A 23,759-nucleotide genomic window follows, 5' to 3' on the forward strand; every position below is an offset into this window, starting at 1 on the left:
CTAAAAAATGGGTGGAAAGTGCAGCCACACAGAATTGCTTAACCTGGCATTATGCTGCCGGTGGCCCTGTCAAATATTTTTTGTGGAAACAGCAAGAATGTATGGTGTACGGCGAAAGATCTAGGATTCAGTTATTCACTTGCAGCATTAATTAGGGAATACATTTGGATTCATATCAAGTATTTTGACATTGCTATTTCAAAATTGTAACAGAAAGACAACAGTTGCGCTCTTTGCTTCCTGAGTGTGCATTTTCTGGACATGCGCAATTATATGCAAAAAGAATTAATGAAGTGCCAGTGGCATTGTATTGGGAATGAGACAATGCTGTCAGGTTCAATGCAATTAATTTAATTAAGCTACCCAGCAGTACAGATGCTGCTGTAATATATAATGCATAACAATGCTGAATTTCAAGTTGCTTGTTTAAATTGTCAAGAGGCTGACATTGAATATTAATACAAAAGCAAAATGCTATGGATGCTGGAAATCTGGAATAAAAACAAAATGCTGGAAATACTCAGCTGGTTAGGCAACATTGGTGGAGCGAAAAACAGAGTTACCATTTCAGGCCATGACCTTTTGTTAAAATCGGCAAAAGTTGGAACAGGCTTTAAGTAAGTAAAGAGACAGGGAAAGGGACGGTGGGAAAGAATGAAGGGGAAGGTCTGAGAAAGGGTAAAAGCAGGGGAGATTAAAGGACAAAAGGGATGATGGTGCAAGGCAAAAGTGGGTGTTAAGGGAATAAGAAACAAAAGATGAGCCTAGAGGAGGTGTAAATGGCAGCGTCAGAACCAATATCAGCAGCTGCTTTCTTATAAGCTGAGAGCAGTGATTACGATACAAAATGTTGAACTCAGTGTTCAGCCCGGAAGGCTGTAAATTGCCTAAAGGAAAGATGAGGAGCCATTACTTGAACTTCATTAGAACAGTGCAGCAAGCCGAGGACAGTGAGATCAGAGTGCAATTGGGATGGAGAATTTTAAGTGATCAGAAGCTCGGGGGTCATGCATGAATATTAATACATGTGCACTGCAGCTTCTTAATTTATTCTAAAGTAGAATACAAGCTGTAAAAACCATCCCTCCATGTTCGATTGAAAACAACTCGCATTTATTCAGTCGCTTTAATGGAGCAAAATAGCCATAGGTGCTGAACAAGCGGGTTAGCATTGAACATTTGACACCAAGCTGCAGAAGAAGATAGCAGGACAGTAGACCTAAAGTTTGGTCAAAGAGAGAGGTTTTAAGGAATATCTTAAAGGGAGATATGTTTTAAAATTATGAAATTTATATTTAATCAAAATTTGTGTTTAAAAAGGATGGGACAGCGTAAATAAAAGCAGAATATTTCCAGTTGTTAAGGTTGTCAAGAGCTAGGGACCATCAATATAACATTAAATGTAAGGGATTTAGAACACACATCAAGGGAAATCTTTTTTCACATAAAGTAGTAAGGCTGTGGAATACAATTCCAGCGTTAGTGGTTGAGGCAGAAACTATGTCAACATTCAAGGTTCAATTTAATATGTGGATAAAGGATATGGGCATTAAGGGAACAGGACAGGTCATCACCATTGATGCTACTTGCTTGCAAGAAGGATAAATACTTGAATCACATCTCAGTTCAATCTTGTGTTCTCCTGACTTTAACAAGTGCACAGCAGGGGTCGCTGAATAGCAATCTGGAACAGGAGTCCTGGTTGAATTGTCTTGCTAATCCATGTGTGATGAAAGTACCACCACTTCTGCCTTTCCTGAAATCAGCTAAATTAGCACAGGGCAGGGCCTCGGATCGAGCCAGGGACTTACCTGCTCTGTGTGGGTCAGTTACTCACTGGATAAAATGAGTGATTCGTTGAAGGAACCAGATTATACTCCTCTCTCTTGTCATTTTGCAGTTAACTTGTAAACCCTTTTCTCTTGCAGCCTCCCGAGAAGGAAGTTGGTCTACCCCGTCAGGTTGGTAACAAGACTGAGTGTGGGCTGTTGGGATTTGTCTTGGACTTGAAGCGGGATTACCAAACTGTTCGCGATCAGACACCGGAAGAGAAGCTCTACAAAGTCTACACTTTCAACTCTGAGAGAAAGTCCATGAGTACCGTCATCAAAATGCAAGATGGAAGTTTTCGGATGTATAGCAAAGGAGCCTCAGAAATTGTCTTAAAAAAGTAATTACATTAAAATAATATAAAATGCACACACTTTAAAATGAAGATATGTTTTATGATCTTTTGAGTGTAGTATTTGTAATAAATAAGGCTGCATTTACACTGCAACTCCATAAGCTGCTTTACACTTATCCTAAAGTTGTAGTGTAAATGGAGTCAGCTTTATAGATGTGCTGTAGCCTTTCAATAAAACAAAAATGGTGATCGTGCAGGTCTGTGAAGGAAAACACATAATTGGTTGCTGTCACAAGGCTTTAGAGCTGGACTACCCCTTCCATCATGTGAGCATGATAACAGCCTGCCAGAGAGGCTCTGGGATGATCTACTAAGGTTTTACTTGAGATGCATTGCCATGGGCAACAGAGAGTGAAGTCCAGAATTGCCTGGGCATAGTGTGTTCCAATTCCTATCAGCGTTAGCCATTTCCTTTAAATGGACATATTTAGAATTTGGGTATTTTCATATAGCTATACATAGTTAACATTTGCAACTCCTTTTTTCTCTGTTTTAGATGCTCAAATATCTTAAACACTGCTGGAGAGGCACGGGTCTTCAGGCCTCGCGACCGCGATGAGATGGTAAAGAAGGTCATCGAACCCATGGCTTGTGATGGATTGAGGACCATTTGTATCGCCTTCCGTGACTTCCCAGGTAGTCCAGAGCCTGACTGGGACAATGAAAATAACATTTTAATCGACCTGACCTGTATAGCTGTAGTTGGCATTGAGGACCCAGTGAGACCAGAGGTAAGCAATTAAAATTATAATCTGCAGTCTGATGAATATTTAGATCGAGAGGTTTTATGATGGAAGTGTACAGATTAAATCAGCAATGAATGAAAAATGTGGTTCATTAAAACACCAGCATAAAGGTGATGTCTGTTTTTGTGCTGTGATATCCTATAATTTTAGGTTTTATAAAACTGCCAACAGAAAATAACATGAAATTAGAAAGCAGATGCTGGAAATGTGAAATAAAACTCAAAAGTGCTGAAAATACTCAGCAGGCCAGGCTGTGGAGAGAGAAACCGAGTTAATATTTCAGGTATTGACCTGTCAGCAGAACACAAAATGAATTATTTCCACAGTACCAAACAGTGGGTTCTGAATGATCATTTAAAATATCTGTACCTTTCCACCAGGTCGAGAAGTGTCTACAGTAGATGAAGGAACATTCTCCTGTGAGATTCAAATGAAGAACTGTAGTTTGCACATAGTTTGAAACATCAGCAACTCATATAATTCGATTTATTTGTTTGAATATTTAGCAAATTCGACACATTTTAGTTTGAAGTTCCAGTCTTCTGAATATGTTCCATAAATCTTTATTTTTCAGGACACTTTTCCTCTCGAATGAACACAACATAGATCCAGAAAATGTTGGAAATACTCAGCAGGTCTGACTGCATCTGTGGATAGAAGCTGAGTTAACATTCCCAGTCAAAGATCTAGGAGGCTATCAACCTGATGATTACCTCGGACCTGTTGAGCATTTCCAGTATTTTCTGTTTTTAATTTCAGATTTTTGAGCATCTTCTGCATTTTTACTTTTATTGCAAAATAGATGCAAGTGATTTTTCTGTACCTTTGAAAAAGCGTACTGATAAATATGTAGAATACAAATTTATAACACCATTAGGAAGTGCATATGGGGATTATGGCTGTCAGAAAATTATATCAAAAAATTCATTAATGTAGATAAATAGTAAATAGGCAAAAAAATGGACAATTACTTGCCAGTTTATCCATCCATTAATATTATATGACTCTACAGTGGATTAGTAGGAAATAAAAAGATGGAAGCTACCATGAGGTGGTAAAGCAAAAGGTGAAAAAGCAGAAGAGCCCAGATTTTGTTTTCAGCATTCATTGTTCACCTTGCTGACAGCCAGCTACTGACTACTTTTGGGCTTGTCAACAGATCTACTGTCCTTTCCAGCATAGCGCCCTCTACAGTGCATCTGTGATGTGTGTGAATAGAGAATGGGCCCTTTAACCAATAAGGTTGAAGAATCCTCACTAAGCCAAGCAGGGTCCAAAGAAGGAGGTATTAAACTTTGTACAGAAAGCAAATTAGCCGTTGAGAAATACAGGTGGAATTAAGGGAGAGAGACATAAAAGACACAGAAAAAAGTTTTAAGATTTCATTTTCACAAAATCACAGAATTGTTATGGTGCAGAAGGAGGCCATTTGGCCCATCATGTCTGCACTGGCTCTCCAAATGAGCAACTCACCTAAGACCATTCCCCCGCCTTTTCCCTGTAACCATGCACATTCTTTCTTTTCAGATAATAGTCTAATTCCCTTTTGAATGCTTCAATTGAACCTGCCTGTACCACACACTCAGGCAGTGTATTCCAAACCCTAACCACTCGCTGCATAAAGAAGTTTCTCCTCGTATCACTTTTACTTCTTTTACTAATCACGTTAAATCTGTGCCCTCTCGTTCTTGATCCTTTTACAAGTGGGAACAGTTTACAAACATATGAATTAGGAGCAGGAGTAGGCCACTTGGGCCCTCGAGCTTGTTTTGCCATTCAATAAGTTTGATTATAACTTCTGTCCGGACCACTCATGATTTTGAATACCTCCATCAACGTCCTCTCAACCCTCTGTTCTCTAAGGAACACAGTACTAACTTCTCCAATCTACCTTCATAACTGAAGTTCCTCAGTCATTCTCGTGAGTCTTTTCTGCACCCTTTCTAATGCTTTCACATCCTTCCTAAAGTGTGGCACTCAGAATTGGACGCAATTTTGGCCCCAGATGAGGCCAAGCTAGTGACTTATAAAAATTCAACACAACTTCTTTGCTCTTGTACTCCTTGTCCCTGTTAAAGCCCAGGATACTGTATGCTTTATTAACTGTTCTCTCAACCTGCCCTGCCACCTTCGATGATTTGTGTACATCTAGGTCCCTCTGGCTCCTCCATCCCCTTTAGAGTTGTACCCCTTATTTTATATTGTCTCTCCATGTCCTTCCTACCAAAATGAATCACCAAACACTTCGCTGCACTGAACTTAATCTGCCATCTGTCTGCCCACTCCACCAACTTGTCTATGCCCCTTTGAAATTCTACACTATCCTCCTCACATTTCACAATGCTTCCAAGTTTTATATCATGCACAAACTTTGAAATTGTGCCCTGTACACTGAAGTCTAGGTTATTAATGTATATCAGGAAAAGCGAGGGTCCCAACACTGACCCCTGGGAAATTCCACTACAAAGTTACCTCCAGCAGGAAAAACATCCATTAACCACTACAACAAAAACAGAAACAGAAATACCTGGAAAAACTCAGCAGGTCTTGGCAGCATCGGCGGAGAAGAGCACAGTTGACGTTTCGAGTCCTCATGACCCTTCAACAGAACTAAGTAAAAATAGGAAAGGGGTGAAATATAAGCTGGTTTAATGGGGGGGGCGGTTGTTGAGACAAGAAGCCAGTAATTGGTGGAGATAACCAAAAGATGTCACAGACAAAAGGACAAAGAGGTGTTGAAGGTGGTGATATTATCTAAATCAATGTGCTAATTAATCCATCACCCCCTACTCCTCAACCCCCTCTCACGGCACCTTCCCATGCAACCGCAGAAGATGCAACACCTGCCCCTTCACTTCCCCTCTCCTCACCGTCCAAGGGCCCAAACACTCCTTTCAAGTGAAGCAGCATTTCACTTGCACTTCCCTCAACTTGGTCTACTGCATTCGTTGCTCCCAATGCGGTTTCCTCTACATTGGAGAGACCAAACGCAGACTGGGTGACCGCTTTGCAGAACACCTTCGGTCTGTCCGCAAGTATTACCCAGACCTCCCTGTCGCTTGCCATTTCAACACTCCACCCTGCTCTTATGCCCACATGTCTGTCCTTGGCTTGCTGCATTGTTCCAGTGAAGCTCAACACAAACTGGAGGAACAGCATCTCATATTCCAACTAGGCACTTTACAGCCTTCCGGACTGAATATTGAGTTCAACAATTTTAGATCATGAACTCTCTCCTCCATCCCCACCCCCTTTCCGTTTCTTCCCCCTCCTTTTTGTTTTTTCCAATAATTTATATAAATTTTTCTTTTCCCACCTATTTCCATTATTTTTAAATGTATTTCCACCCATTGTTTATCTCTACCTTTTAGCCTTTTTAGTATTCCTTCACCCCACCCCACCCCCACTAGGGCTATCTGTACCTTGTTTGTCCTGCTGTCTACTCTTAATTAGCATATTCCTTTAGATAATAGCACCACCTTCAACACCTCTTTGTCCTTTTGTCTGACAGCTTTTGGTTATCTCCACCTATTACTGGCTTCTTGTCCCAACAACCCCCTCCCCGCTTAAACCAGCTTATATTTCACCCCTTTCCTATTTTTACTTAGTTCTGTTGAAGGGTCATGAGGACTTGAAACGTCAACTGTGCTCTTCTCCGCCGATGCTGCCAAGACCTGCTGAGTTTTTCCAGGTATTTCTGTTTCTGTTTTTGTTTTGGATTTCCAGCATCCGCAGTTCTTTACTTTTATCCACTTATTAACCACTGTTTCCTGTTGCTGAGCCAATTCTGTATCCATGTTGGCACTATCTATCCCTTTTATTCCATAAGCTATAACTTTACTCACAAGCCTGATGAGTGGCACTGCATCAAACGGCTTCTCTAAGTCCATGTGTACACCACATCAACAGCATTGCCCTTATCAACTGTCTATGTTACATCCTCAAAAACTTCCAGCAAGTAAGTCAGATATGATTTTCCCTTAAGAAACCCATGCTGGCTTTCCTTAATTAACCCACATTTGTCCATGTGACTATTAATTTTGTCCTCGATTATTACTTCTAGAAGTTTCCCTACCACCGAAGTTAAACTGACTGGCCAGTAGTTGCTGGGCTTATCCTTACACCTTTCTTTGAGCAAGGGTATAATGTTTGCAGTTCTCCAGTCCTGAGGCTAAGAAAGGCAGAAAAGTTACGGCCAGAGCTTCTGCAGTTTCCGCTCTCTCTTCCCCCCATATCCTTGAATGCATCTCAATCTCTAAGACTGATTTTCTTTTGAGGGAATGTGAGTCCACAATTGTAAAAATAATTTTTCAGTGTCAGAGAGATTGTTCAGCAGTAATTATCATGTGTCGTGGACTTTTTTTTTATTCATCGTGGATGTGGGTGTCACTGGCCAGGCCAGTATTTATTGCCCATCCCTGATTTCCCTTGAGAAGGTGGTGGTGAATTGCCTTCTTGAACTGCTGCAGTCCATGTGGTATAGGTATACCCACAGTGCTGTTAGGGAGGGAGTTCCAGGATTTTGACTCGGTGACAGTGAAGGAACGGCGATATATTTCCAAGTCAGGGGATGGTGAGTGGCTTGGAGGGGAATTTCCAGGTGGTGGTGTTCCCATGTATCTGCTGCAGTTGCCCTTCTGGAAGGTAGTGGTCATAGGTTCAGAAGGTGCTGCCGAAGGAACCTTGGTGAGTTCCTGCAGTGCATCTTGTAGATTGTACACACTGCTGCTACTGTGCGTCGGCGGTGGAGGGAGTGAATGTTTGTGGATGTGGTGCCAATCAAGTGGGCTGCTTTTTCCTGGATGGTGTTGAGCTTCCCGAGTGTTGAGGGAGCTGCACTCATCCAGGCAAGTGGAGAATATTCCATCACACTCCTGACTTGTGCCTTGTAGAAGGTGGACAGGATTTGGGAGTCAGGAGGTGAGTTACTCACCGCATGATTCCTAGCCTCTGACCTGCTCTTGTAGCCACAGTATTTATATGGCTAGTCCAGTTCTGTTTTTGGTCAATGGTAACCCCCAGGATGTTTATAAACATTCATTTATTTCTGAGTGCATCACTCCTAACTTTTTCATCTTTTTTTCGTGTGGAATTAGTATACATGTACTCCAAGTTCTCACTGTTGCAGTCATTTCATTGCCAAACCTAATGGTGAGGACAACCACACTACACCCTGTCAGGGAGCAGGCTATCTCTAATAGCGCTCTGGATTTCTGTACTTAACCATGTTTGCATGTACTCCAGAGCTATTGTCAGATTTCCTCCATTGTAACAGTGATTGCTGAAAGGCTCACCATTATTTGCATTGTAAATTCTGGGCCAATATATGAAAAGGTTAGGTAGAAGCCCGCAGGCCAACTCATGGTTTGTGAAATAGAGTCCTCAAGCCCTCTACCCGCAGTCAAAATGTGACCCAAAGGCTCAAGTGAGGATCCCTTGATTAGGATTCATCAAGCAAAGAATCAAACAAAATGATTATAAAGACATTTTTTTGTTTGTTATTGCAGATCTTTTCCCAGTAAATACCTTAGAACAACACAAAGTTTTGATAGGGATCTTTCTGAAATAATTGCACATGAGCATACCTATGTTTTAGAGCATCGCTATATTGCACACAGTTTGACACCATATTGCTATTTAAATAGAAAATAAATGGATACAAGTAAAGTGACACAATTTCACCTTTGATTTGTCTTTCATTATTTCTTGGGCAGATGATATTCATGAGAATTATGTGAAATGCACTCAGTTCTTGCTAATAATGTCAGGCAGTTGTATGCTGAGGGCAATGAATGGCTAAATTGAAATATAACAACATAAAAGAATGACTCAAGAACAAAGGTCTTTAGACCTTTTTTATGTTCTCTCTCAGTGTGCAAAATTCATTATGGTTATGAATAAGCCAAAAAAAGAGTATGACTTTATTCCACATATCTAGAAGTGGAGTACACTCATTACACCAGAGGGTCCCACTGAATATTTCAACGAGAATCTACTGGTGTGATGCCTCTGTCAATAAGCAGCATGTTTTGGATTTTTTCACCTTGCCTTTTGGATAGTATTATTCCTGTGTTGCAAATTACTGGAAGCACGAATTGTTAACGCTGGTTTACAGCGACAAGTGGGCAGCTGGGACCTTGTGTCCTTGGATCCAATGGTTTATCTCCCGTAACCAATTAATTTTAAAGAGAGATAAAGAAACTGAGGGAGCAGGAAATAGGGAGAACTAATGTCAGGTTAGATAGAGAGGAAAGGAAAGAGCAGATTAAGCAATTGTTTTTTTTACACATGCACAGTTAATAATGCACCATTATTAAATAGCTATCAGAAAGAACGGACTGAATTTAGTTCCTAATACCTGCTCTGTTTGTAATCCTTTTGTAGTTATCTAATAAGCCAACTATGTTGCAATAGCCTCTTTTTATTCTCTTATTAATTTACCATCAAGCATATTTCCTGAGGCTTGAAGGTGATTTGAAATTAAAAGAAAATATTTGAATGAGAATAAAACATATGACCTGCTGTCACTTCAGATGTCACTGTAGCTATCTAATTATTTATTAGTTTCAGAGTTATTGCTATCCATTTAACAAGTGGCTGTTTTTATTGATGAGGGAAATAAATATTATCATGGCATCCTGCACACAGCAACTGACGTGGATTTATTCTTTTGCCAAAACAGTTTTCAGCAGAAAACTGGCAGAAGCAGTGAATGGTGGATTCTAGGGGTTGCAGGACTTGCATCAACTCACATGACCAACCCCACCCAGCCTGACGTCCCTGGAAGCTGAAGAGGATTATGTGGTGATATTGTGAAGCACACATGCTAACCTTCCGGGTAGCAAAACGTAGCATTTAGAAAGTCGCACACCAGCAAAAGATATTGTCATCTTAAATCCTCCTGAAATGTAACTTTACAAAGCCAGTGAGACTTATGTTGGTACAATATAACAATTAATCTGACACAATATAATAGCACTTCATGACTGAGCTGTTGTATTCTCAGACATTCAGCTCAAGGGAGCCAATTAATTCAGGAATGACCAGAAGATGAAACTTACAACTTGATCCCACAAATGTGTTTTTTTCTCTCTCTCTCCAAAGAAGGAATTTTATGACCAAAAGCTTGGTGTTGAACATAAGAGTTTGAATCAGAGAACAATTATCACTTCAGGCTATAGTCATTTCCTATGTGGAAAGGACAGAAATAATTGCTAGAACCACAAGTCAGAAAGATATACTTAGCAATTTCACAACCCTGTGATCAATTCTAATTAATTTATTATCATCGGTTATAGAGGATGACATCTTTCAAACTTTTGCTGCCCCTTCAGGCAAGTGAACTATTTTGAGCAAGAAAACTATTCCGCGAGATAGTTATCTAAATTGCTCAATTTTCAAATTCATTGTAGTTCAACTGTTTGATATCAAATTAAGTTCATCTTTCATTTCCCCCAAATAAAGCTTAAGCAAATTTCCATTTTAACTAGTCAGTGATTTGGGGGCAAGTTGTCATTACTATTCAAGAAAGATAGAATCTTTATCTTGAGAATTTGAAGTCCAAAAACAAGGTCCATAGATATCAATTCTACAAATTTAAGAGGTTTATGTTTAGTTACAGAATATTGAACTGTTAACCCATTGGCTGTGAAATGCTTTACAAAGGAGTAATCTGAAAGCAAGTAAGCTCTTATTTCTTGTGAGCTATGCTTACATTTATGAGCACACTCTATTGTAAAGTGTCACATTGTCCATCAGTTATTAATTATAAAATACATGCATAATTGTATACCTTGGGGATATAAAAAAGATCTACATGCAAGGGAAGAAGTTTTACTTCAGCGAAAGCCACTCAGTTGTTATCCTGGAATGAAGAGTTTGCAAACAAATGCAATTGCCCAGGTAATGAAAAATAACTTGCTTGGGCCCATCCACTTGAAATATGTGAAGTGACATGGGACAAAAGAAGTGATTGTTAATAATGTGTCCACGGAAGGTGGCACAGTTTGTTCATGAATCACCCACAATGCTGCATCCCCAATGACAAATGGCATACTCTGAGAAGCAGCAACGAGGCCAGTTCCTTCGTTAGCTGATGAATGAGATTGAGAGAGCAGGGAAGAGGGAGGAAACTGGAGAGAAACCTAACCTCAAATAAAAAGAAAAATTATCTTAATAGTAAATAGTTTTTTTAAAAAAAATAATCTCTTTTTACAAAATACATTATAAAGTTCTATGTACACTTAAAGTAGGCTTGATATTCTGTTACTAAGCAGGTGAGGTAACCATTAGTAGGGTAAAACAATCTATGAATTAGATATTGTGCAAAAAATTAGACACATTCATTCCAGGCAACATTGAAACAAATATCAACTGCATTTATTAGAGGATTACATAGAGCAAGAAGGGAACCAGGAATGTAGGGTAGCACCTTTGAAGTCCGAGTCAATTCCAACTCAAACAGAGAATTAAATTTTCCTCTGCCTCATGACTTCACATTTCCTCAAATGTATTAAGTTCCAACAGTCTGAATATATTCCCCTAAGGATGTGAATCTACAGGACAAAAATGCCCATAATTTTGTATTAACCGAATATTTAAAAAAATTCATTCTTGGACATGAGTGTCGCTAGCAAGGCCAGCATTCATTGTCCATTCCTAATTGTCATTGAGAATGTGGCCATGACTCGCCTTCTTGAACCGCTGCAGTCCATGTGTTGTAGGTACATCCACAGTGCAGTTAGGAAGGGAGTGCCAGAATTTTAACCCAGAGACAATGAAGGAACAGTGATATATTTCCAAGTCAGGATGGTGTGCGACTTGGAGGGGAACTTGCAGGTGATGGTGTTCCCATGCATCGGCTGCCTTTGATCTTCTAGGCGATAGAGGTCACAGGTTCCGAAGATGCTGTTGAAGGAGGTTTGGCAAGTAGCTACAGTGCGTCTTGTAGATGGTACACACTGATACCATTGTGTGTCAGTGGAGGAGGGAGTGAGTATTTAAGGTGGTGAATGGGGTGCTGATCAAGCGGGCTGCTTTGTCCTGGAAGGTGTCAAGCTTCTTACATATTGTTGGAGCTGCACTCATCCAGGCAAGTGGAGAGTGGAGACCTGGAATGGCCATGCTGGTACAGAAATGAGTGTGCTGTTGAGGTTAAATTGTATTAGTTTCAGAGGCATTGATCTGAAGAGGCAGATTGGGTTATATCTTGCCTGAATTGTTACTACTGCTGCTGGATTAACTTATTTTCAAGCTGGTGTAAAAAGGTCAATAATTGCCTCCATTTTAAGAGTCTCCACTATTCATCTGGAAGCTTGCGATTGGCATAAAGCTATTAATCAAAAGAAGCCGATTTTTGTTTTTCAGTCAACGGTTAACTCAGACAGTGGGTTGCTGCGCCACCAGAAAGTCTCATTTTCATGGAATAATTATTCAAATGACATCAAACCTCATGATGCTAGCCCGAACGCTAATGTTTCACCAATATGAAATGGATGCATGACTGGTCCACAGGCCTCACCAGCTTTGGTTATCTTCTACTAGCTGGAATGGTGTCTGCATAGGTTTTAGCAATTTTGTGTAATCTTTGGCTATTTTGACTAAAACGTCTGCTTTGCATCCAGGACTGTCCTACAGTTTTTTGCAACTAAAACATGCTGAGAATGAAAATCCCTTTGGAAGTTCCCATTGGGCTGTATAATTTAAATGAGGAGGACAGCTTCATAAAGGGCATCGCATGCAGGTGTGGTCATTTCAGGAGGAATAAGCACATTGATCAATACTCTCAGACTTATGTTTGTGGACCGTAACAATCAAACCTGAACATTCCTCAGAAAAACTCCTACCTCAACAGAGAGGTTATGAGAGAAGATTGCCATGTGCTCCTGGCTGGCCTACTGACCACATCAAGATCTGAGGCAGCTCTTCCCATTGCTGTGAAGGTCATCACTGCCTTAAGCTTTTGAGGTACAAAATCCTTCCAGAACACCAAAATGGACGTGTACCAAGATTGACATCACTCTTGCCAGGAGAAATACCTTCAGTGGTTTGTCAGTGAAAAAGAGGCAGCAGAACTTTTTATCTTCGTGCAGAATTCCCAGGAATCCAGAGAATTAGAGGTTGTGTCGATTTGGTCATTCACCCCTTTTTGTGTGTTGAGGTGCAGCATACATGCTGGTTCTGTTTGCAATACTGGCTCAGAGCACAACTTTGAATATTTCCATGTTTTAATCCGAGCTATTCACATGCTTCCCCCAAATGGATGCCATACAACCTGTGTGCAATAAAGAAGTGTCGAGAAATGGGGCAAAAAATTTCTATGCGCTTTTAATGTATTCCTCTGAGAATTATGAAGTTCAGTTACGTTGGTTCTAGGCCTTTGTTTCCCTCGCAGTAGGAACATATGCACAAGTATTATGACCAGGATGGGAGGAGTGCTCAGTTTATCTCGCCCCACTACTCTGCAGGTCACACCATTAGTTTAAGTTTAATTCACTCACCAAAATGGCCAATTATTTACCATTGCTGCTGTTAGGCCCAGAATAAAAGAGACTTAACCAGGCTTCTTTCAATAGACTCAGAATGATTGATTTCTTATAAAACAAAACTCCCTTTTTAAAACAAGTTGCAAGAACTGGTTAATGCACAGTTGTAATCTGGAAGTATAACCATCTATCCGTCTTAAAATTCCCCAGTGCCGCATGCACACACTGTGCAGCGCACACACACACACACACACACACACACACGATAAACAGATATCTCTGCAGAGATGGGCTTTGGAGGATAGACTTGATAAAATAAAGGATAAAGTTCACAGGGTTTCGATGCTGTTGATTTGGAGCTCCCTCGTGTGAAGACAGGCTGCTGGTCCCAGTAGATGTCTGGGGGTCCTCACCAGTGGATCTTCAGTGTGGAGGAGAATATAGCCGGATCTATCCTTCTTCTCTTAGCCTCCCAGGTTTCCAAAGACAGACAAGTTCCACTCTCAGGATTCTTAGCTGGATACTGACAGCCACTTTATTGTGGTTGGCAAGGCAAGGAGAAGGCAAACTGGGCAGCTTTTTACTTTCTCAGTTCAGCCACAACTGAATTCAAAATACCAAGGCCAAAACTTAAAGCTCATCCCTGTCATGTGATTTCCAGTAAATCACTAGCCTTTACCTTTAAGCCAGTATTTGTTCATCAATTGAAATGATTGCAGCGCAAACAAGCAAACGGCTCTTCCCTCTCAAGTACCATGCTAGTCAGGTGATTTCTTGGAAAAGGCATGTTTGCTCCCAGTCCATAGGTAAACTTAAGACCCTTTTAAAAAAAAATCCAGGCCAGTTTCCAAGTGAGCAGATAATTTAGTGTCCTTCCATTTATTATAAGGAAATATGGTTTTTAACACAGGTGGGAGACTTATTTTCCCCTTCCTGCTAATCCCAGAGATTTTTGTTAGATTTTAGAAATATTTCATGCGCTCACTCACTCTCCTCTCTCTCCACAACATGTACTGGGGCTTTGACAGGAGGGAGGTCTTCCCATCCAGACAGTGGGAGTCTCCTTTGCTACACCTCCTGTGCGAGGACTCAGAAACCTGTGACCCCAAATGGGAGAGTTGTCCCCACATTCTTCAATCAACACATAATGGGGCAAAACACCAGAGATACAAAACCCTATTCACTGTTGGTTCAGGTAAAATGTAACCCACCTGTGTACATAAGTGGAACTTCTCAGATGCTGTTGCCACCCACAACAATGTACAAATGGTCAGAAGCCTTCCAACTTTCATGTATGGGAACCCAATTATAATGAGTTGCTGGACTAAGCTGGTAATATTGATGCAAGCTGTCCTTCACTGCTAGGTCAGACTTCCCAAACCAGGAGCTAGCACAGCTGGTTGCATAGCATTGAGGTTAATTTGTAAGGTAACAACTAACCTCCCTCTCTTTCACTGGCATTCACCTTCCCTCGATGGAACAGGTTCTGTAACATGGGGCTGGATTTTACCTGCCCTGTAATGATGGGCTGGAAGGCGGGAGGATTTGTGATGTTGCGCTGAAAGGTGTCAGGAGGGAAACCCAATTTGAGATACAGGTCGAGTATCCTTTATCCGCACTAACTTGCCAGCAGAGCAAGGAAGGACTGCTTGAGTGCCATCTCGAATCTGGCACTTGGATGTACGTACCAAGACGGGTAGGAGGTCATGATAACTATGTGTATCTATGTGCTATGGGCCTCACTTGGGTTTGGAGACCTCCAGTGAGAAGGAGAGGGAGAGGCCTGCAGCCACAAGCAGTGGGCCAATAACAACCTAAGGGCCAGCAGGAGCTTCACCCTTAGAAGGGGCACAGAGGAGAATGGCACAGAGGGGCATGCAACCTGCAGGTTCTGTGAAGAAGTGGTTGCCCACCAGAGGCAGACTACTATCAGAGGTGCAGCTTCCTACAAATGTCAGAGTAGCAGTGTTGCCGAAGACTGCTCCTCTCCAGGGAGGCTGTCGTCAAGCTGTGCTAAGTGGCAACTACCCAATGCCTATGGTGCTGAAGTTCACCATGGCAAGGAATTTCAGAATCGTTCGAGAGATCTTCTGGTGATATCTGTGGGATCTCCCAGTCTGCTGCTCATTGCTGCATCAAGATAGTCACCTTGAAGAGGCCAGCCAAAACATGTGCTTTTGTACTGATTGGAAAGTCAAGCTAAGAGTTCAGGGCCATTCCTGGATTCCTCCAGGTGCAGGTTGACATTGACTGCACACATATGGCTATCAGGGCTCCTATGGACCAGGCAGCAGCCTTCATCAACAGGAAGGGTTACAAGGGTTGCTCAATGTACAATTGGTCCACGGCCACTGCAAACAAGTTGTTCAGGCCTGTGCAAGATTCCTGGGAAGCTGCCACAATGCCTACATACCAAGGCAGCCCCAGGTGCCTGAACTTTTCAGGCCTCCTACCGCCTTCAAGGATGGATACTGGGTGATAAAGGCTACCCAGTGAAAACATAGCTACTGACACCTGTGAGGAGCCCAAGCACAGATGCAGAGGAGAGATACAATAGTTGTTCCAGGACAGCTTCAGTGATCATTGAGCAGATCATAGAGCTTCTGAAGATGCGGTTCAGATGCCTGGACAGATCTGGTTGATCCCTTCGACTTGGCCCAGCTAGGGTTTTGTGTATTGTTGTGATATGCTGTGCATGGCACAACCTGGTGCTACAGAGAGGAGAACCTTTGAGCAATGAGGACATCCTGGAGTATGCTGCCTGCTCTGAGGATAAGGAAATGGAGGGGGATGGTGACCAGGTGCAACAGGATGAAGAACCCCAGAGACCACAGATCATGAGCCACATGCAAGGGAGGCTCGCGATGCCGAATACAAGCATGTTTCAGATGATCCTACCCTTTTCTGCAGCCCTGTTGCTATTTCCTTAATTCTCTATATACTCTTCCTGCACCTGTTAATACACTAGACAGCAGCACGCGGAGTACATTGACCTCACTGAGTGTGGTCCCACCCAGTGCAGAAAGAGGCCATTCAGCTCATCATGTCTGCTCTGGCTAAAAAGCAAAGAAAAAAGCTAGCCACTCATTTTTATCCCACTTTCCAGCACCTGGGCGGTAACCTTGCAGGTTACAGCACTTCAGATGCAGATCCAGACACCTTATAAATGAATTGAGCATTTCAGCCTCAACACCAACTTAGGCAGTGGATTCCACACACCCACCACCCTCTGGGTGAAAAAGATTTTCCTCGTGTCCTATCTAATCCTTCTACCAATCATGTTAAACCTATGCCCCCTGGTAGTTGACCCTCAGCTAGGGGAAACAAGTCTTTCAAGTCTACCCTATCTTGGCCCCTCATAATTTTGTACACCCCAATTAGGTCACCCCTTAGCCTCCTCTGTTCTAAGGAAATCAACCCTGGCCTATCCAATCTCTCCTCATAGCTACAATTTTCAAGCCTCTCCAGAACAATTATGTCCTTCCTGTAGAATAGAGTTGTACACAAAATTCCAGCTGCGGCCTAACCAGTGTTTTATACAGTTCCATCATTACATTCCTGCTTTTGTATTCAATACATCCCTCAATAAAGGAATGTATTCCACATGCTTTCTTGACCAGCTTGTCCACCTGTCCTGCCACCTTCAAGGACCCGTGGACATGCACTCCAAGGTCTCTCACTTCCTCAACCCCTCTCAATAACTTCCCGTTTATTGAGTATTCCCTTGCTTTGTTTGCCCTCTGCAAATGCATTGCCTCACATTTTTCCAGATTGAATTCCATTTGCCACTTCTCCGCCCACTCAACCAAACCATTGGTGTCATTATGAAGTCGACAGCTATCCTCTTCACAATCAACTACATGGCCAATTTTTGTGTCATCTGAAAATTTCCCAATCATGCGTCTCTCATTTAAGTCTAAATCATTAATATATACAACAAACAGCAAGGGCCCCAACACTGAGCCCTGTGGAACACCACTGGAAACCACTTTCCATTCGCAAAAACATCCATCAACCATTACCCCTTGTTTCCTGTCACTGAGCCAATTTTGGATCCAATCTGCCAACCTTCCCCTGTATCCCATGAGATCTCACTTTCCTGACCAGTCTGCCATGTGGGACCTTGTCAAATGCCTTACTGAAATCGATGTAGTCAACGTCCACTGCGCCGCCTTCATCAATCCTCCTTGTTACTTCCTCAGAAAATTCTATTAAGTTAGTAAGACATGATCTTCGCCGAATTGATCAACCCGTGCCTTTCTAAGTGACAGCTTATCCTGTCTCTCAGAATTGTTTCCAATAATTTTCCCACCACTGAAGTCAGACTGACTGGCCTATAATTTTCTAGCCTATCCCTCGCACCCTTTTTAAATAATGGCACAATGTTTGCAGACCTCCAATCCTCTGGTCCATCACCTGTATCTAGTGAGGATTGGAAAATGATCCTCAGAGCACCTGCTTTTTCCTCCCTGGCTTCCTTCAACAGCCTGCGATACAAACCATCTGGCCCTGGTGATTTATCCGCCTTCAAAGATGCCAGTCCCTCCAGTACTTCCTCTCACTAGGCTTCTGTAATCTAATATTTCACACTCTTCCCCTTTAACTCGAATGTCTGCATCATCCCCCTACTTAGTGAAGACAGAGACAAAGTACTCATTGAGAACCCGGTCCACATCTTCTGCATCAACCCACAAGTTATCATGTACATCTCTGATAGGCCCTACTTTTTCCTTAGTTACTCTCTAGCACATAATGTACTGGTAAAACATCTTAGGATTTTCTTTGATTTTACCTGCCAATATTTTGTCATATCCTCTCTTTGCTTTCCTAATTTCCATTTTTGCTTCACCCTTGTACTTTCTATACTCCTCTAGGCTTTCTACAATATTAAGTCTTTTGTGACTGTCATAAGCTTTCTTTTTCTGCTTTATCTTGGCCTGTATGCTTTTGGATAACTGGGGGCTCGAGGCCTTTTTCTTTGTGGGGACATGTCTAGGCTGTGCCTGTAGAATTTTGCCTTTGAATGCCTCTCAATAATGTGACAAAAGTCCTTCTAATAGCTGTATCCAATCCATTCTCGCCAGCTCACCTCTCAGCTTTGCAAAATTCGTCTTCCCCCAATTTAGAACTGTTACTCCTGTTCTATCTTTGTCCTTTTCCATAATGATGCCAAATCTAACTGTATTGTGGTCACTATCTCCAAAATGGTCCTTCCCCCCCACCCCCACTACTTCATCCATTTGCCCAGCTTCATTTCCTAAGACTAAGGGCAGAATTTTGCCCTCGGATGGCGGGCGGGCCCCACCAGCTCAGCGGCGGGCGGACAGCCAACCCCCGCCACCGAAACGGGGCCCGCTGCCATTTTGAGTGGGTGGGCCAATCAAGGCCTGCCCAGCGGCCTGCCTGACGGGAAGCACTATGCACTTCCTGTGCGGGTGGTGGAGGGATTCCCCATCTGTCAAAGTGCGCTCTTTCCTGCATGCGAAAGAGTGCACTGCTCCCTGAGGCAAAGTTCTGTCTCAGGGAGTTTACTGACAGGTAAGAGAAGTCAAAAAATAGAGAAATATTAAAATTATTAACATGTCCCCCTCATGTGACAATGTCACACAAGATGGGGCATGTTAATAAGAAACACATAAAGTTTATTAAATTTTTAAAAAACAGACATGAAACTTCATCCTGCCAGTGGATGAAGCTTCATGAATAATCTGGAGCCCGCTGGGGCTCCTGGCCTGCCCGCCAGCCTTAAGCTTGGATGGGCAGGTCTTTAATTATCTTAATTAGCCTGTCAAAGGCCTCAATTGGCCATTGACAGGTCGGCGGGCAGACAGCTGATTTCGCTGTCCGCCTGCCTTCCTAAAAATTTAAAGGGATTGGGATGATGCTGGGGATTCCTCCCGATGTCATCCCGTGCCATTTTCCCCTCGGCGACCGGGCCTCGCCCCCAAATCGCCGAGCGGAAAATCCTGGCCTAAATCTAGAATTGCAACCCTCTCGTTGGGCTTGTTACGTGCTGGCTAAAGAAGTTCCCTTGAATACAGTTCAAGAATTTTGTGGCCTTCACACTGTTCATGTCCCAATTGGTATTAGGGTGGTTGAAGTCCTTAACGATTACTGCCCTATTGGTTTTGCACTCAGAAATCTGTCTACATATTTGCTCTTTCATAAGAACATAAGAACAAAAAAAATAGGAACAGCAATAGGCCATTCAGCCCCTCAAGCCTGCCCCATCATTCAATAAGATCATGGTTGATCTGCCCCAGGCCTCAACTCCTCTTTCATGCCAGCACCTCAAAGCCCTCAACTCCCCGATATTTCAAAAATCTATCTACCTCCTCTTTAAATACTTTCAGTGATCTCGCCTCCACAACTCTCTGGGGTAGAGAATTCCAGACATACACCACTTTCTGAGAGAAGAAATCCCTTTGCATGTCAGTTCTAAATGAGTGTCCCCTTATTCTGTAACTATGTCCCCTCGTTCAAGATATCCCCACGAGTGGAAACATCTTCTCAACATCTACCCTGTCAAGACCCCTCAAAATCTTGTACGTTTCAATAAGATCACCCCTCTTTCTTCTAAACTCTAATGAATAAAGGCCTAACCTGTTTAGCTGTTCTTGATAAGTCAAACCCTTCATCCCAGGAGTCAACCTAGTGAATCTCTTTTGAATTGCCTCCAATGCCAGTATATCCTTTCTTCATTATGGGGACCAAAATTGTACACAGTGCTCCAGGTGCAGCCTCACCAATACCCTGTACAGTTGTAACAAGACTTCCCTATTTTTAAACTCCAACCCCCTAGCAATAAAGGCCAAAATTCCATTTGCCTTCTTAATTACTTGCTGCACGTGCATGCTAACCTTTTGTGTTTCATGCACAAGAACACTTAGATCCCTCTGTACTGCACTTTTTAGGAGTCTCTCTTCATTTACATAATAGTCTGCCATTTGGTTCTTCCTACCAAAGTGCATGACCTTACACTTTCCTACACTAGATTCCATCTGCCAAGTTTTTGCCCACTCACTCAACCTGTCTATATCCCCTTGCAGATTCCATATGTCCTCACCACAACATGTCCTCCCACCTATTTTTGTATCATCAGCAAGTTTGGATACATTATGCTCTGCTCCCTCCTCCAAGTCATTAATATAGAAAGTAAATAATTGAGGCTCTAGGACTGATCCTTGTGGCATTCCACTAGTTACGTCTTTCAAACCTGAAAAAGACCCATTAATCTCAACTCCCTGTCTTCTGTGTGTGTTAACCAATGGTGGACACGTGATCACTCTGCCTCATGTTCACCAGAAGTTCTCTTATGTTGATCCATTAGGCCAATCACTCTCTAAAGCTCCATTCCCATCTCACCATCAGCATTGAACCTGCCCAATTCTAGAGCTTCTTCCTCCGCTGGTGTCAATCTCGCTAGTCTCGTCCCCTCTCTTCCTTTGGCGTGTGCAGTCTTCTCTCTCAGGCACATAAATGTTCATTATTACTCAACCGTCAAAGAGAAGCAAAACACCTATCTTGGTGGCAGTCAATGAGGGTGCCACAGGAATGCATCCTTCATGCAGCCACTCAGTAACAGTAGTGCAGGAGTCAACTCTGACAGCCCAGTGCCCCTTCACAGAGAGGCTGATATGCCTATGACAGGCAATTCTGCTGCTAGACCACTGCCAGTAACTAGGTGGCCATATCCTTTCTGCAAATCTTCCATTCGTACCTAATCATATGTAAGGCTGTAGGGTAAGCAGTGCATGGTGTAAGTCACCTTGCCGGATTGTACGAGGTCATGAACCCTCTTGCAGCACTGAAATCAAGTTTGAGGAGAGATCGCACGGTTGCTGACCTCCTCTCGGTGATCTCCATCCAGGCTTGCTGCGCCTGCTGGACCGGTTACCTCTTCCCATCCCAGAGAAAGAGGACCTCCCTCCTTGCCTGAGTGACCTGGAGGAGAACCTGCAGGGAGGCCTCAGGAAAACTGGGCTGCTGTGGATCATTCTTCAGCTGTTCCAAGTAGTTCCTTGTTCTTCAAGTCTTCCTCTGTGCTGCCTGTGTGGGCGATGCCATCTGACAGAATGCTGGCAGCCCTTTAAATATGGCACCAAAAATGGCATGATCTCACACTGCCCACACTGCCTGAGTGGATGGATCCTGTACCTCCCCAAAGTTAATTGTCTAGCTGTGACGTTATCATGACTTTTAGTCCGCCCCCACCTCCACCCACATGGCAACAGCGCCTGCTTCAGACGCTGGTAGCCAGGCCTCAGGCCTTTCTGTGAAATCCACCCCAAACGGTTGCGGCAACCAGGAAGTGAAGCTGAAATCCCATGTCAATGTTTCTAGCCTCAAAGTTTCCCATTTTTTAATGGATACATGAAGCAGGGAACATTGAGGCAATGCCCCTCCAGCAGATCCATGTGTGAATTCACGACCACTGTTTATTTTTCTTTTGTTAAAAGTTGTAGAACTGGGCAAAAATGACTCACGATGACTGAAGTTAGATTATAATGTGCCATGATTATATTTGTGAATGGCATCATGCATGGCACTGAATATGATGCGTGAAACTATGACTTTACTCCACCTCGGTCAAAAAAAATCATTTCCTCAAGAAGATAATGCCATTTAATGTCATTTGGAAGCTGTAATAAAAACTTAACATGTTAGCTTTTCTGACTAAATTATAGTTAGAATTCGCAAAGCAATTGTTCTATTTTAAATTGAATAAAACCTTAAGCAATTCAACCTTAACAAGATACTTATGATTTTGAAAATATCATTTTTGGACTGTTGGCATGGCTAGCCAAGTTGCCCTCAAGAAGATTATGGTGAGCCGCCTCCTTGAACCTCTGCAGTCCACAGAGTGAAGCCACTCCCACTGTGCTGTTAGATGGGAGTTTGATTATTTTGAAGGAACACCGATAGATGTTGAAATCAGGATGGTGAGCAGTTGAAGGTGCTCCAATGCACCTACTGCCCAAGGCCTTCTAGATGGTGGAGGTAGCAGATTTGGGAGATGCTGCCAAAGATGTCATGGTGAGTTACTGCAATGCACACGATCAGTAGGGCACCCTACAGAAACCGTATGCCAGCAGGAAGAGGAGGTACTTTTAGTGAGTGAGTGAGATGTTGATGAAATGGACTGCTTTTCTCTGGATGGTTTTGAACTTTTATTGCAACTGCGTCAATCCAGGAAAATGAAGAGTACCCATCAAACTGCTGACTCGAGCCTTGTTGCTCAGACAGGAAAAAAAAGAGAATTCATTATAAATCTGTGGAGGAAATGCAGAGGTGGGTAAAGAATCAGCTTCAGTGTTGCATTATTCAACTCTCTCTTTTATCTCACTCTCATGGGTTCCATCATATTACATCTGTCAGCTTACTGAAGCTGCTTAAAGGACTGAAAGGCATCACATATTTATAAGTGAATATTGCCCAGCTCTTGTCTCTACCCACTAACTGCATCCTGGAAATGTCAATAGTAACTTCAAAGAAGTGACGTAAAAATATGTAAATAATGAAACATTCAAATTATTGAATCCACAGATGTGATTTGGGAACAGCAGAACCAATGTAATGATTATACCTCGATGCTATTCAGTACAGATCTAGTTCTAGATTTTATGGTCTTTATTTCTGATTTGCAGGCATTGGGAGAGACTCTAGGATGTTCAATGAAAATGTACAGGGAGCCAGGAGCCAGGAGCCATACAAGTTATATTGATGAGCTGACCATGCTGAATCTGACAAGATCAGCTTCCCTTTCTAGTTGAGTGATGGATCGGGGGAGTACTGGCTATATTTCTGCTGGGATTACTGAATTGCTCCTTCCTGTGGGTTTTAATGGGAGCCTAGGCTGAGACACTTTGACGTTCAGTGCATCTGATCATATTCAGACTTGCTGTGAGAAATGGGAGCTGCTTTTATCCCTTCAGCCTTTTCATCATAGACATTCCTCATCTATAAAAATTGAGAATCCATGGTAAACTAGAAAGCTGTTATTTTAGAACATACCTTGCATCCAAAAATGCAGCTGGTTGTTGGCGCAAAACCCATCATGATTCTAAAGATATACCAACTTTCTTCCTGTCCTTAACAGGCTGGATTTGAAAGTTCCAGGATTTTGTACGTCAATAGTAATCCACTTCTCATATAATTGGATGTGTAATGTGAGTTGTCAAGGCTTAAGTTCAGGTTGAATTCTTGAGCAACTTCAGGAATAGATTTTCTTAAGTGCTCCTGAACGGGGAAATAATGAAGCAAAGATGATCTGAGGACATTTGCTGCTCAGATACTGTGCTATAGCAACAGTAGAAGTAGACGTTTAAGCTGTAGTCAGTCACG

The 23,759-nt window shown here is 42.4% G+C and overlaps 1 protein-coding gene across 13 annotated transcripts in view; it reads left to right on the forward strand.

Moving 5' to 3' along the window:
- Positions 1-23,759, forward strand: part of atp2b2 (ATPase plasma membrane Ca2+ transporting 2) — a 404,278-nt gene that overhangs the window by 272,971 nt on the left and 107,548 nt on the right. For all 13 annotated transcript variants that reach the window (XM_078543393.1, XM_078543387.1, XM_078543389.1 and 10 more), the window contains 2 exons: positions 1,929-2,170; positions 2,682-2,916. In XM_078543393.1, coding sequence (XP_078399519.1) covers positions 1,929-2,170; positions 2,682-2,916 — 477 coding nt within the window. The remainder of the gene's footprint in view (positions 1-1,928; positions 2,171-2,681; positions 2,917-23,759) is intronic.

The sequence above is a fragment of the Cetorhinus maximus genome, chromosome 6 (assembly GCF_964194155.1).
Source record: "Cetorhinus maximus chromosome 6, sCetMax3.hap1.1, whole genome shotgun sequence".
NCBI classification, from domain to species: Eukaryota; Metazoa; Chordata; class Chondrichthyes; order Lamniformes; family Cetorhinidae; genus Cetorhinus; species Cetorhinus maximus.